Source organism: Macrobrachium rosenbergii, chromosome 19 (assembly GCF_040412425.1).
Source record: "Macrobrachium rosenbergii isolate ZJJX-2024 chromosome 19, ASM4041242v1, whole genome shotgun sequence".
Classification (NCBI taxonomy): Eukaryota; Metazoa; Arthropoda; class Malacostraca; order Decapoda; family Palaemonidae; genus Macrobrachium; species Macrobrachium rosenbergii.
Window position 1 is genome coordinate 30800503 of NC_089759.1, and position 16154 is coordinate 30816656.

The 16154-nt window shown below is 36.2% G+C and overlaps 1 protein-coding gene across 11 annotated transcripts in view; it reads left to right on the forward strand.

Moving 5' to 3' along the window:
- The window catches only part of milt (trafficking kinesin-binding protein milt), a 349817-nt gene that overhangs the window by 72199 nt on the left and 261464 nt on the right, over window positions 1–16154 (forward strand). For 8 of the 11 annotated variants that reach the window (XM_067121433.1, XM_067121431.1, XM_067121432.1 and 5 more), the window contains one exon: window positions 9828–10917. In XM_067121433.1, the coding sequence (XP_066977534.1) occupies window positions 9828–10917 (1090 nt within the window). Of the gene's footprint in view, window positions 1–6808; window positions 6958–7314; window positions 7459–9827; window positions 10918–16154 lie in introns of those variants that run through there. The other 3 variants (XM_067121437.1, XM_067121438.1, XM_067121429.1) reach the window with 2 other exon arrangements.

The window sequence follows — 16154 nt, forward strand, 5'->3', positions numbered from 1 at the left end:
TTGTAATATGCTATAAAGGAGTTGTTGGAAGTAAACTGAGAATAATATATAGGTTAGTTGAAGATGGGGAATGCATTCAGTGTTTTGGTGTATAGCTATAAATGTAATTAAGACAAGCGAGTTTGATAAAGGCAAAATTAAAAAAGGAGAATAGCATGTATGCATGAAGAGGATTGGTAGATGTTAGGCAATAATTAAAAATACCTAATTATGGTTTATGTGGAACATGTAACATTCCAGGATATCACCGAATTAGCAGGGGATTTTTTGCTGTCACAGGATTAATGAAAAAAATATTATTTGAAGTGCAGTTGCAGGATAGAATGACTATTATATACCAGTATGTAAAAGAATGAATGGAATAATTAAGAAGAAAATGAGAGAAAAGGGCTTGAAATAATGAAAATACAAACGAGACTCTGAGTAAGTACTTCGGGAAGAACAAGAATTAAAAGTTAGCCAGTGTTAAGAGAAAAACTTATGAACAAATCGGATCTTAAAAGATGGAAGTGTAGAGAGAGAGAGATGCTATCCAGAGAGAATGCTCTCCTGTCTGAGGAATATTTTGAGATTTGTTAATTGGAGAGGGTAGATGAGAGGCTTCTATGAATGATCGAAGAGAGTGGAATTGTTCAATGTGAATTTTGGAATGCTTTTCGAGTGACAGCCTAGAGCAGTTAGCATGCATTTTGTTTAAAGAATACTCTGTCCCAAAATCAGAGTACCGCGATTCGTTTGATTTTGTTCATAGGGTTGACTCATACTTTGAAGCTTAAGGTAGGTGTAATTCTACGAAAATTTGTTAAACTAAAAATCGAAATTACTGTAATGCAGTCACCCATTAGGGCTTACATGAAAGTTACAAGCCAGATGACAGATCAGACATGAAACTCACAGTGTGACATGTTGCTCGCACTGGGACACAGTGCTTTGTTCTGAAGTTGAAATTAAATGTCGTAGGCTGCTCTGCGATACCAGCAAACGAAATTGGAGGCGTTCATTGTTGAAAGCAAGTGGGTGTTATTTTGTCCATCTCTTGAACTGTACGCCACGTTTCGCTCCATCTCTCTTTTCCTTGTACATAAAGTTTAAGTTTTCCTCTTTGGCCGGGGAAAACCGATTTATTCTAGTTCAGTCTTTGTAGACAATCAGCCTGAAAAATTCACGTCGCTTGCTCTGTTCCTCATTAGATGGATTTCCTATGCCAGGTTAACAATTCAGTTTACCAGTTCAGTTTAAAAGCTTTTATTTAGAATCAGGTTCGTGGTTTCCCACCTCAACGGGGAAACCCCGTGTGTGCTAGGTCCGGTCCAGCTTAAGCTTCCTTTATATGTCCGGTCTTGAAGATTCATCTCGGTTGCTCTTTTTCTCATTTGATCTATTTCATTTTCTAAGGTGATCATTCAGTTTACCGAGTTGATATTTTGAACACGGAAAATGAAGGGCTTATATACACGTTGTTTCTATTATATATCAAAATGCTGATTGCTGTGAACGTTTGATTTCGGGTTTATTGAAAATGATAATGCATAGTTAGGCAGTTTTAAATGATAAGAAAACTAGTTGAGGAATTATTAAGTGTGAAATTTTCATTGTTGAATATTTGAAGCATTGTGATGACTATACCCTCACAGTTCCGAGAAGCAGCATTGTTATTAATAGTATCATTATTATTAAACACGACCACTGGGCTCCATCTCCAGATTTAACTTTCCCGAAAGCTTCCTTCATAGTAGAAGGACTATAAATAGAAGCAAAGTAGAGCTAAAGTAGTTGTACTGCAGTGGGAGGAAAAACAAAGGTGAAAAGAGGAAAAGGAGGAGCAAAATAGAAAAATTAATGCACCATCGAACCGAGTAGGCGGAACCCCGTTACGTAGGGAAGAGACTCGATAACCTCTGCATAGTTGACCTCTCATTGTCCTGAAGTCTGAGTTCACTTTGTCAGGTCTCGTAAAGTAACTTCCAGTGCTGTTATTTTTTCATCCTCCTGTATTACCAAAGATATAATGTGTTTATCTATTACGTAAGCAAGATTGTTTGGGGCTTATCATTAGCCTACCTTCACTTTTAATGACTTTGGTTCTCACTACCTTTGGAATTTATCTCTAAATTAGTCTCAGTTGTCCTTTCTCGTGCAAATATGAACGTATTTTCCTTTCCGTGCATCGGCGACCCTGCTCCGCCGTATCGAATAGGATCTAACTCGTTAGCCACCCGCCCATTTTTTATTTTTACAAGTGTTTGTTCTTGTTATTTGAATAGTAGTATAAATTTTTGAGATTGTCTTTACTTGATGGCAATATCATTGATGCAGTTTTTGGGGGTTATTGTTATGATATTTTACGTTTTTAATTTCTTGCTCTGTATGACACTTCTTTCAATCTTCTTTTTTTGCATTAGTCAGCTTTGTGTGCAAGGTCCTTTGGGCTTCGCGTGGAATAGTTACAGTAGTCGCATAGGTCCTAAATGGGTAACATATTTGCTCAGTTATTTTCTTTGAAAAATAATTATGTACAGCCTGCAAGATTCCCTACTATAATTTGACTACTGTCTTTGTTCTATTTCAAATTTTCGTTCATTGCGAACGATTAGGGACCTCTTGTCCTGGCTTAGCTGTGTCAACTAACAAAATGTCTTTGGTCTGACCCTGTTATTAGTAACGCCTGGTGCCAGATAACTTGCAACCAGTTAATCAATCGGTGTAGGAGAAATCCTTACGTTGTGAAATTTCTTTGTTCTCGTGTATGAAAAGACCTTCGTTCGCTCACGTAGATCTCTCTTAATAGATCTTTATGGCTCTTATAAATCGCAAAAGAGAAGTCAAGCAAAAATAAACTAGACTACTTAGAAAAAATCTTAGAGAACAAAACTTTTGAGGAAATGGTTCTCGATTTATTTTTAATATATTGCTAAATGTCAATAATGAAGAAATCAACCTGCTTCCATGAGAATTAATTTTCATAACTCAAAACCTTCGTAAATCACGCCAAATTTGCAGTAAGGTTTATGAAATGAAGGAAATGCGCGACTACGTGCAATTCTTCATCTCTCGTCGCCAAGGACCCTGATTTGGCGCTGTCAGTGAAAGTAAATTTTGCTGGGTTGTGTCAGGTAGAGGGATGCTGGGGTTTGGGGAGCTCCACGGTTGGGGTGGGGGAAAGGTCCGTTGGAGATTTACCTTGAGTGGTACCACTTGCGATGTTTGATCACGTGACTATCGAGACTGTTACTACCCTTGAGGCGCTCGAGGGAGAAAACTGTTTTCACTCGAATGAAAAGCTTGTCACGAGACACGTATGCCTGTTCACATATGTTGTTGTAAATGACTGAGGAATGCTTAGCTTTTTTATGCAATGTTTCGTGTTTACTGGCTGGGTCTTTTGCACTACTTTGCCATTTTTTATTGGTATCGGCCTAATAATTGTCAATAATTTTTTTCTCCACAGTTCTGCTTTAAACCAAGACTATTCTCTTAGTTATATTAGGCATTTTTGTACTAAAATTCAAACTAAGATTGTTGAAAATGTCTTATTTCACTGTTGTGCCGAAATGTATTTGTAAAATCACACCAAATACTTTATGCCAAATATACTCTTAATTTCCCTCTTGGGTTATCCACGTTTATAACTCATTGAATATCCTAATTTGGCAGAACAGTGAAAGTTTTAGATGATACGAAAGAACACGGAGATCCTTCGATGCCCTGCAGGAAATCGCGCGACCCACCAACAGTGGTCCTGAAAGTATAAAAAGATGAATGGAGCATTTGTCGTTAGGAGTTTCGGAGGATGAACGGTTTCGGAGGATGAATCGATACAGAAATTATTAATTTATTTTTCATGGTTGATTCATAGCAAACTCAAGAATGAAGAGAGAATAATCATAGACTGCAGGTTTTTCTAACTGTCTGTGGATGCTAAACATTATTATTTCATTTTTAATGATAGGAATGTCAGGTCATAAACGGCGGAAGACTTGATTGCATGTTTATTTGATTTACTTATTTTATTTTAGTAATTTATTTATTTTTATTTATTAATTTAATTTTATTTTTGTTCTTTAAGAAGATGCTCTGACCGGATCCCAGATCTTGTAATGACATCGTTTTACCCTAAAGGTAACTTGGCCTAACCTTAAGGGAATCGATGTAAACAGAGACTTTTACGATTTTCTACTTAAATTTTTCTTTTCTTCAGCTCTTAAAGGCTTGTTTTTACCTTTGTTCACACTTCTTCTCTCTTTCAAAATTTATTGTAGGTGAGTAATGAATGCGATTAAAATTTGTAAGAAATATTTCGATGGACAGCAGCAAAGTAATCAAACACCCGTTTATCAAAATTTAAGATTAACGAACTGACCACCAAATTAATTTTTTTTTTTTTTTTGAGATGAGTTCGATGCCGTTAACTATTATAGATCTATTATAGGAATATAGTATTGCAACAAAATAAATAATGCCTTCTCCATTGAAGTACCTGTGTTTATACAGTTATTATATTGAAAGACATGAATTACTGAGCGCGTATGTACTTGTGCGCCATCTTGTGAATGTTCTAATTTTTTGGGCGTAATATGAGCTTCGCTTGTCTTGCTCACTTGTATGTCACCTCGAGACCTGATCTGAGGATTCGTAAAAAAAAGTTTATTCTCAAAGGCAAGTCACGGCATCACTTTTTTATATACTTATTTGCTAATTGCTCATTTGGACTGCGTCATAGTTTACCCTCTTGCTCTTAAAAGCATCGTGCTCAGGAATGTCACCTTTTGACTGAATATGTTAGGAATTCATTTGAAAGACGATGATCTTGCTGACCAATAAATCCTTTCAGTTTTCACTCAGGAATTCGTATTCTAACTGTAAGAGCGATTATAGAGGTATCATTGAGATGCCTGTTAATATCGAGTATCTGTAGTAAAGCGAATCTTTTTTTTTTTTTGTAGGAATATAATTTCTTTGTCCAGAGAAAATCATCTTTAACTGTTAACTCTTTCGACGGTTCTTTTCCATTACAAATATAAAAATAGTTCAGACGTCGTATATTCTTTCTTTAATTCTTTCATTTTTTAAAATTTTTCTAGCATTCTCTCTTTCGTGGGTACGTGGCGTGCATCCACTTTCACTTTCATTCGAACAATTGATATCAATTTTGAATGACGAGAATCACTCCATTCTGGGCATGTCTTCCATTGCTGGTATAAATTATAAATTCAAATAGCCTTGCTGTCTTCCTGTTTGGCGACTTAGACATTGCATTCAAAAGATACATTATTATTCTTCTGCCCAGTAGAATAATAATGATACTTCCAATTACTATGTTATTTTAATAGTTTCATGCAGATTATATAAATTTTATAAAATAAAATTGTTCTGGCTCTTCGATACACTAAAGGAAGAAGCTGGATTTGGAATGTTTAAGACTAAGTCACTAAAACTGATGAACTTATTTAGATTATTACCCGCCCCCAAAAAAAAAACTATTGATCTATGTAAGAAAAGGGCTTCAGAATTATAGCATCACTTTTCCAGAACATTGTACATTGTGCTGCTTCAGTTATGAAACGACCTTTGGGAAAATGCTGAATATGATGCCCACACTTAGACTTAGCGGGGGTTTTCAGAAGTCCCTACGGCAGTCTGTCAGGAAAATTTGCCATCTTATCTCTCCTTTTCCGGTTTCCTTTCGCTTACACCTGTAAAATACTTATAATATTGTAATATCTGGAAGAATTTCTGACTGGGCCACAGAAAGATTCGAAACCAGATTGTTTTCGTGATCTAGTCGCGTTTGGTCTCATTTGATGTTTTTGAAAATTTTCGGTTTCCTCTCTCTCTCTCTCTCTCTCTCTCTCTCTCTCTCTCTCTCTCTCTCTCTCTCTCTCTCTCTCTCTCATATATATATATATATATATATATATATATATATATATATATATATATATATATATATATATATATATATATATATATATATATATATGTATAAGTGTATGTGTGTGTGTACATAATATTTACATGTATATATATGTGTGTGTGTGCGCGCTCATGTGTGTTTATATGTACATGATAGTTTTGTCACGAAATCACACGTGACTTTTAATGATATATATATATATATATATATATATATATATATATATATATATATATATATATATATATATATATATATATATATATATATATATATATATATATATATATATATATATATATATATATATATATATATATATATATATATATATATATATATATATATATATATATATATATATATATATATATATATATATATATATATATATATATATATATATATATATATATATATATATATATATATATATATATATATATATATATATATATATATATATATATATATAATATCTATGTGTAATACGTGCGGTCTGTCAGAAGATAGTAACATGTATGCTGTCCCATTGTCTCCCACTGAGTATGAAGATAAGATGGTCACGTAGATGTTGCCTAGCATTGATAAGCTTTTTTGGCGAAGAAACATATGTAAAATTGCTTAATTTCATATTCAGAGAGAGAGAGAGAGAGAGAGAGAGAGAGAGAGAGAGGAGAAGTGGGGTGGGGTTGTTATGGGGTTGGTTGGGCGGGGGTTGAAGTACAGTAGATCATTGTTCCGTGTGTTTAAATCTACGGAATTCAATCTCCATCTTTCACCCATTGTCGCACCCATAAACTTATCTCCAATTATACATTGAATCTCCTTATCTTTTACATTGCTGAGAAGGACATATTACTAGTATAAGAAATGATTAGATAAGAACACGGCTGGAGAGTTGGGAGTCCGGAGAGAACCTCCAGTTCAGTCTAACATTATTCCTCTCGAAGGGACTTCCTCTCTCCTAAAATCTAAATGAAACGATGTCATTACCGACTATACACGAAGGGTTGGCGGAGACCCCTCTCAGTGATTATTATGTAGCGCATCTGCAGTTATCTTTTTTTTGCCAACTTTATTTATTTTTGTGCTTGGGAGGGTTTTGTTACGGTGGTGTTTTGTGATCTTTGTGAATAATTCACTAATTCTTATGGACTTTGTGCGTTTCATTAATTAAACCAATTTCAGTGATTCTCTTTTTTTTTGCAATGATATATGTGAAATTCATTCTCTTTTGTTGTTTGACAGCCCTTGACTTAATCCTCAACCGCTGATAATGATACATGAAAGGTGACATTGCAACTTTGTTGCAGGGAAAGTGCTTTGAGTGCTGGGAAAGCTCAGTAGTGTTTTGGTGGCAAGTGATAATGAATGACGTGTAATTACCATCTTTTCAGAGCATAGCAAACAAATTTCGACTTTTACAGAAGAATATTTTCAGAAACCAAGCCAAGGGGAGAAAATCTATTAAAAAAGACGAAGAGAAAAAAATCAAAACTGTAATCATGTGTAAAACTTGTTTGCGACAAGTCAGTTGTCAGGTAAAAAAAACATGCTGTTTATTCATGCTTATATTGTGTAGTACTAAGTTAGTCTAAGCAAAGTGCACTCATACATGTGTATATACATATATACATTTAATTGATTTGTGGCAATTAAAACTGGCATCACAACAACATACAAACATACATACATAAGTACATATTTACATGGTGCCACGTGTACTTGATGCATTCTAAATGAGTTTCTCATTTTTTTATGTTTTTATTTTCATTATTATATTAAATCTGCAACTGCAGCTGGTTCGATAAGCTTCAGTGCCTTTGTCTCTATGATATCAGACCACAGTGTTCAAGTTCATGTAGGCTTTTGCTGTTTATCTTACGATTATATTTTATCTGAATCTTTATTGTCATCTATTTCATGTCCAGCTTAAGACTGAACATCGTATGCAATGCCCCGTTTTTTATAATCTTTGCACAGGAGTCTTTAATAATTACATATATTAGATTTTACTTTAAATATATTTCTTGTTTTGTGGATGTAATGCAATTCTCTTTGTTACTCGATCATTTTTGTTATTCGATCATTTTTGTTATTTATTTCTTTACCAAGAAAATAAGTAAAAAATTAATGTAAGCATGTGTCTTTAGTGAATTCGATCATTAGTGAACGTTTATTCTCGAGTGCTTGCATATTTTTGACCTCCGAAGAACAAACAGTTTCCGCAAGTAATGTTTTGGTCATCAGTCATAATGCAGTCATACCTGTGCCATGTAAAAAAAAAAAAAATCTTATAATCACTGAAAGGGCCTGATGAAAACACGCAACAAATACCTATTTAAAGCATCCTAAGAACTTGTGTATACAGTAATTGTATGAAAGTGCTTTTTAAGGATAAATATTTTTCTACCTCTGATAATTAAAGCATAATAGCGACCTAAAGACTATTGTAAATCGTACACACATGGGTGCATATGCACCAGCCTTTGATAACATCTTCAGATGTGCAGATAAAGGTGGCTGGAACAAAATATGATTATGGATGCATGCGTGATGCTTTTTCTTTATGTAGCTAATCAGTCTTTAATTTCGAGAAGTTGTGACGTGACATTAAATGGTTAATTCTTACGAAACGAGTGTGTTACTGAAAATTTTAAAGGAAATCGGCTCTTTTTCTGATAAACTTTGATTTGCTGATGTTCAGTGTTTATTAAAATATTTTGACGGGTTTATTCTTTTATGCCAGCGCAAGCGTTACAGGAAATTGCAGGCAGTTACAAAACTAATAAAATAATAATAAAATATGTTCAGGATCATTCAAGCAAGTTATGACAATTACAGGTTTTTCCCTTTTACAGACATTTGTCCTTGACGCTACTAACTTTTGTCCTTGACGCAGTCACTCACCACTCATAATTATTTTGAAATCCGGACAAATTCTTGTGTGCCTTCAACGCTGGCAAATTTGACAAATGAGTGGCAAATCCTAGCGTTCAGTAGACCAACGTTGACTAAGTTACAATGATTATTTATAGATGGATATCACAACATGTCCCCGTAGGGGGTTGGTGCCGACAGGCATTACTAGTTGCATCCACTTTTTAGCCTTTTACTTGACCTCCATTCCCGTTCCCTTTCTCCAGTCTTTCTATTCAGCCTCTGTAATGATTACTTTTTAGTGCAACTGTAGGGTTTTCTCCCAGTTCCACCTTTCGATCTTTGTACTTCATCTCATTTATGTTTTTGGATCAACCACTCCAACTCCCTCCTCTCACTGCCTTGAGCGTTGAAAGGCCGGAAGTGTCCCGGTGCTTGGCTTGACAGCCTAAATTTCATGAAACCAAAAACATGAATAAGAACTTGGTAATATTTTGTTTGCTTGGTAATGAAAATTGAAACAGTGTAATTTAGGATGTATCGTTTAAATGCCAAAAAATGTATGGTGATTTATCTACCTACAAGCCGTGTCTTCTGGTTAATTTTTCATGTTGTTGCAAAATTTGTTAGAATGTATATTAAAGTGAGTTTTGTCATTTTGGGACGATACTACTTTTTGGACTTAACGTTTTTTTTTATTATAAATTACTATTTGCGAGATCTTTTCTAAACCTTGACAGTGTCTACGCATAACTTTTTTGTATCCGTGATAAAATTATGTATTTTATATTCTGTTACACTGACTTTTAAAATGTTGATGCATAATGTGCTGTGATTTTCATAAATTTTCTATTTTTGTTAATTTGACGTAATAGTTTACGACATTATTACCATTCTTGCTCTCCTTTCTGTTGTAATTCTATTCTCCTTTCCTATCCTTTCTTAATTCTAGACTTATTTCTACCACTCTAATATGCAGTGTAGCCTATGTACATGAACTTAATGTGTGATTTTTTTTATCTCTTTGTAGGCTGATGAGAACTGGGGGCCCTGGGGCATAAGCTCTGCATATACCTCAGCAGCCCTCACTCTTCGCCGTCTCCTGGTGACGCAGAAAAATCCCAACGACAAGGAGGAGAGAGGCTCGAGTGAAGAAGACGACTCTGCACCTACTCCCAGGACCAACTTCATCTATTTCGAATCTGATAAGAACAAAGAAAAATCTGGTGACAGAGAGATCGCCTTCAGTAACGTCTCTGGTGGCTCACCTCTCTCACACACCCATGTCCCTTCCCACGCCCACTCCAAGGTAGGCGCTGACGAGGGTGACATCGAATCTAAGGAGACTGACGCCACTCCCCCGAGGGCTACAACTGTTACTGCAGCAGCTAGTGGCGACACTTCCAACCTGCTTAACTTTTTCAGGGGAAGTGCCTCCCACTCAAAAGTGAAGGGGAATGAGAAGATAGCAAAGGATTCGACAAAAGGCTCAAGCAGCAACGAACAATCTAGTAATGGAAGAAAGATAGTGAAGGATAAATTGCTGTCAGGAGCTACGGAAGAAGGCGTTGTAGATAGTGGGGGACCCTCTACCAAGAAAGATCGACCAATAGACGAGAAGCTGGAGCCCTCCAACAAAGAAACCCCTCACCGACCCTTCTTTTACCTCCCTTCTGATGAGGAAGATTCAGTTATTGATGACCTTGACCGAGATCTCTTGAAAGACCCCGACCTTTACCCTGTCCCTAAATGTGGTGGTGTCGATACCTCCACTACCCAGTCCTCCCCCTCCTCTCAGAGCAAAACCGTTAGTCCTTCATCACCCCAGAGTCCTTTGAAGACCTCAACTAGTTACGTAGACTCCAACTCTGACATTAAGCTTCGCATTCGTAGTTGCTTGAACAGAGCCAGATCTCGAAGTGCCTCAATCTCAGGTGTTGGAAGCTTTGAAGCTGGTCTGTACCGTCTGGAAGGATTACTGGAAGACGACGACGACTTTGATCCCAAGAGTGAACCAGTTACTTCCAGCTTTTATCGATCAAGTGGCTCTTCCAGAGCCAGATTGGAGCATGTCAAAGCACCTATGCCGAAAAAATATAAAAACGCAGGCACCATCACAGGTGAGTTGAACTACTGGACTATTTGTCTTTTCATGTATTTTATTTTATTTAGTGCAGGAAATATTTTTAGATGTAGTGTAATTTACAGGGTGAATGTTAGGTAGTTATAGCTCTACACAACAGTGATGGCATAGAAAAAGTGATGCACTTGGTATTGAAGTAGAACATTTTTCTATAAAATGTTATAGGTGCTAATGGCTCAGAGTTATGGGATTGATAGAATCATCATTATTATTGCTGTTTTATGCAAAGCTTCCTGTTTACAGAATTAAGTTCTTCCAACTCTCTGCAGTCTTGTCTGGATTCTCATTTGGTCAGGTCTTCATCAGTGCCTTTCCTTATGCTGTTCTTAGCCTTCACCCTAAACTTTTGTCCTGCTACTTCTGGATCCACTACTTTTCTCAGTATGTTTTACTTTCCCTGTCTTAGCCTTCAGACATAAAAAACTTTTGAATACATTTATAGTTTGCAGTCCTGATCATCTCTTGTAGCACCATTTGTTAGATTCAATATTTTACTTAGACCCCTAAACCTCTCACACCATCCACTAGACTATTTTACCCATTTGGCTTTTTTTCCATCGCTCTCTTTCTGTTAACCAGTAGCGTTATTTAGCCTAAACAGGTTGATAATCCACTCTCCATTCTTTGGTGCTCTATTGCAGACATCTGATTTCAATCATTTCAGATTCTGAATACAAAAGTATATCAATACTTTTTGAACCCTTGAAATTCTCCTTTGCTTCTTTAAGAAGCTCCTAGGTAGAGTCCCTTTGTTAAGTGTGGGTTCCCGGGTTCCTCACCAAAGAGTGGGAAGAGGCCAGTTCTGTAGAACAGTGGCATCTTGGTTCCCCTAGAAAATACCAGAAGAGGACCCTTTGCCAACTTTACAACATATTTATGATCTAACTGTCAGTGTATTTACTCTAACTCTTAGGTTATGATATAGTTACATCATTGGCTTTACGAGTCTTTCCAGTATATCTGCTTTTGTAGTGCCAATCTGATTTATTTTTGTTGTATTTCTGTCAAATGCCCTCTCTGGATTCACAACTACCAGTATATGGCATCAACTCTACTTTTCCCTGGCATGCCCCAGAACTGATAATCGCCATTTTTAGCAATTTTGGCAACCTTTTTTCAAGCTTATTTTTCCCATACTTTCATAGCATACGTCATCAGCCTTGTTCTTTGGCTTTTCCCACTGTTGTGCATTCCCTTTTCCTTGGCATATTCTTGTGGTACTCTTTCCCACTTTTGCTTGCTCCACCCTTTTATCTTGTTGTCATCTACTTGGCAAGCTCATCATCAGCTGGTTCTCCAGTAGCATTTATTAGAGCATTTGTTATATTCTAATGATCTTGACTTGGACTTCTCCACTTTTCATTTTCCATAGAGCTATCCTAACTTCCTCAGTATCCACTGCATCTCGAGTATTCTGTGCTCTTCAGTAATAGTTTCTTACTTTTTATCTTCACAACTGCTGCCCCAGCCCACGCAATTTCTAACTTCCCTCTGCTGCATTGAGATTCCGATTCTCTGTCTTCCAAATCTCCCTCCTTACTCATTTCAATTGGGTCTTGGTCTCTTCTTTTTCTGTATAAATTACTATCCTTTTCTTCTATACCTGTCCTTTCAGCTTGAATGCTGTATTCTTATGTTCATCTGTTCCATCTCTTCCCTCATATATATAGATATCCCTTCCCCGATTTACAGATTTCTCGCCGCTCACTACATGTGCTACCTTTGGTATGCGGTCTTTTAGAACTTTCTGCCTTCAGATTTTAGGTTCCTTATTTGCTAATACTTTTCTCTATACAGTTTTGTTATTCCATTCTTTTAGTTTTTTTTTCGTTCCATAGACTTCCCTCTGCAGGGGTGTGGTGGCATCACTGTATCTCTGTGGTGTACTGAAAGCACTACTAAAGGCTAAAGGGGTATTTGGGGTATCCCTTCACCCCTATCTGCACCCTCCTTTTGGCCTTTTACTTTACTTCCATCCCCTCTTCCTTTCTTCATTCTTACAGATCAGCCACTCATGACTGGTGCTTCTTAGTTCAACTGTGCGGTTTTCTCCCAGATACCCCTTTAGATCATTGTACTTCATCTCCAATATTTTCTGGATCTCTTAATCTCACTGTCCAACCACTCCAACTCCCTCTTTTTACTTTCTTAAGTGGTGGATGACCGAAAGTGCCCTAGTGCTGTGCTTGTTAGCCTAACTTTGATGAACTCAAATCCATACTCTCTCTTTTTCCATTCATCATACTGTTTTCCCCTTATTATCCTTTTAGACAAAACCTGTTGTGTTTATATGTGTACGACAGTGAAATAGTTTTCTTTACTCTTGTCATCATTGAAAACCTAACACATATCTTAGCTGAGCCACTCACATGCGTCATTAACTTCTCAGTGGGCTTCTTAAACGTTGCCTTCATTACCCTTAATCCTTGGAACTAGAAGAATTCCAGTAGTGTTTCTCCTTGATGGATTCTCTTTCCAAAGTTGTTCTCTCCCATCGCATTCTTAATACCAATTAGGTTTGGTGCCTCAGCGTGGCTAGTCAGGTTCCCTTCTCTTTGCTTACCTGCTGACAACGTCACTTCTGTCATTTTATCCTAAAATTTAACAAAGTTCGTTTTTCTTCTGTTCGTCATGTTCGCTTCGAGTCATTTAGAAAACATGCATCACAATCTCTCCTATGATCGTTTTAATCTTCGTTTTCCTTCCACTCTTTTGCCTCAGCTTTATCACATTTCATGATGGATCATGATGTCTAATCCGTCTTGTCTAGCTTAGCCTGCACTCCACCAGCATGAATATTCTCCTGCCACTGCTGACTGATTGTATCCCAGTTTCATGAGAGTTACGAATATCCTTGAATAATTAGACAGTACTGGATTTCTAGGTTTGAACTGCTAAGGGCATGAGACCTTAAAGTAACACTTTTGAAAAACACTGTACACTTCGCAGAGTTCCACGGTCCATATGTGAGTGACCACTAGGCTGTGGCCTATGTATATAACAACGACATGATTAAGGCCTAAGACGGTTATGAAAATATTTTATCTAATGATATTTTAAAAAGCATGACCAGATCGAAGACTTTTGTTTGTGAAACGTAACAATACCGATAAATATGAACAAGCTTACAAAAAGTCCTTGGAAAGTTTCCTCAAGACGAACATCTGGAATTCTTTTCTGTTCACTTTGTAAGGATTGTGGATGCTCTAACCTGAAAATAAGGTGATGTAAGGTTTCCCTGTTAGCATCTTAGTATGCCCATGCTATTACGCCCACCTCTATCTATCTGTCTTAATCTGTCTGTTTATATGTATATATGTATGTATGTATATTTGTGTATGTGTATGAGATATACATACACACATACAGAAAAAAATCGTCACTGAGAGAGAAGTGTTTTAGAGAGAAGCAATGGAGAGAATATTTCTTTGAGTTGAGAGAGAAGCAATGCAGAGAATATCTCTTTGAGTTTAGAGAGAAGCAATGCAGAGAATATCTCTTTGAGTTTAGAGAGAAGCAATGCAGAGAATATCTCTTTGAGTGAAGATGGAGGATCTCGCCTTAAAATACTGCTGTAATGTAGAAAGCTGTTTTTTGTTAGTTCCAGTGAGCATTGGGATATGGATGTAGATATGATGGAAAGATGTAGACGAAGTAAAAATAACTGTATTTCTTATAACTGGACGTATTATTATTCCGTGATAGACACTAGTGCTTTTCAAGTGTTGCCTGGAAGTGTTTGTGAACTTGTACAGACAAGGTTTCATCTCTGTGCTCTGGCATAGAGGGGCTTCACTGGGGAGAGCTCCCTGTGCATATTTTTTTTTCTTTGCAGGTTGCCTAAGGTTTCACCTCTTTTATCCTCTTCCCATTTATTTATGTCAATGTCAGTTGACCATTAGGCCGCTGTAGAGCTTTCCATAGATATCTAAGAAATCCGTGCTTACCACTACTACGTCTCCTTCAAGCAGTTCTGTTGACGGCGTGCAGTTTGCTCTGTTTGCTGTCTAACTTGAATGTATTCATTTTTTAGGCTTCCTTGTGGAAAACAGAAAAGATGAATAAATCATGAATGTCCCATGTACAAACTATTAGCACCACACTTCCCAGATATATTCCCAATGACAGAAATTATAAAATTTTGCTTAAATTCTGAAAATACTTTGCAGTATTTTCATAATTTAACTTGTAATTTTGATTATAATATTTCGAATGAATTATAGGTAATTTATCCTTAATGTATTGTACGCAGTTAAATGTCTTATTTACTTGGGATAGCAACTTCATAAATCAAACTAGATTTTAAAAAATACACAGTGTTGGGTAAAAGGATGGGAAAGCATTTACCTAGTTCCACCACAATGTACTTTGTTTTGAGGTCGGAGGCTACGCAACACAACCACCAAAAACTGCCGGAATACATTATTATTATTATTATTATTATTATTATTATTATTATTATTATTATTATTATTATTATTATTATTATTATTATTATTTGCTTCAGAACTGAAGTAATTCATTTGCTTGGTGTATAATATACGTAATTGCATGACCTAAACGTTTACTTTGATTTGACTTAGTAACCCCCCCCCTCTCTCTCTCCCTCTCTCTCTCTCTCTCTGTCGAAAGTATACGCCGTACGATTGAAAGATATTCATCACTACTGATTATTTTACAAAGCTAATTGAAGCCTAGACATTTCTGTCCGTAACTCTGGAAATAGGTTTAAACACAAAGAATGGTTTTTATAACAGAATGAAACTTCAGAAATGGTTGTACTGAGTGTCGCGTTAATTATTTTACTCTAACATCTGAAGTTGGATGTAATCAGTTACTAGGATAGTTGAATATACATAGAATTTTCATGGAGTACCATCTTTGAGGCATTTGAGAAGTGTCTGTATTTGTAATGAAACATACACGTAAATAAATAGCCACATACTTGAAGTCGAGGAACAAATTATCAGTTACTTTTTTTCTTAGATTACGGCAGATGGTACATCTGTCATAACTAATTTATAAAAAAAAAAATATCAGAAGGTAATAAAGACTTTATTACGAACCGGTGCAACTTTTAGCACAGGACGAAATACAGCTTCAGCAAACAAATGATTTCCGTAGTTGGGCTTCAAAGCTCACATTTTCTACGATTCTCATTTTATATTTCCATTTTCTATATGACTCATTCTCTCCTCAGTATATATTAAAAAA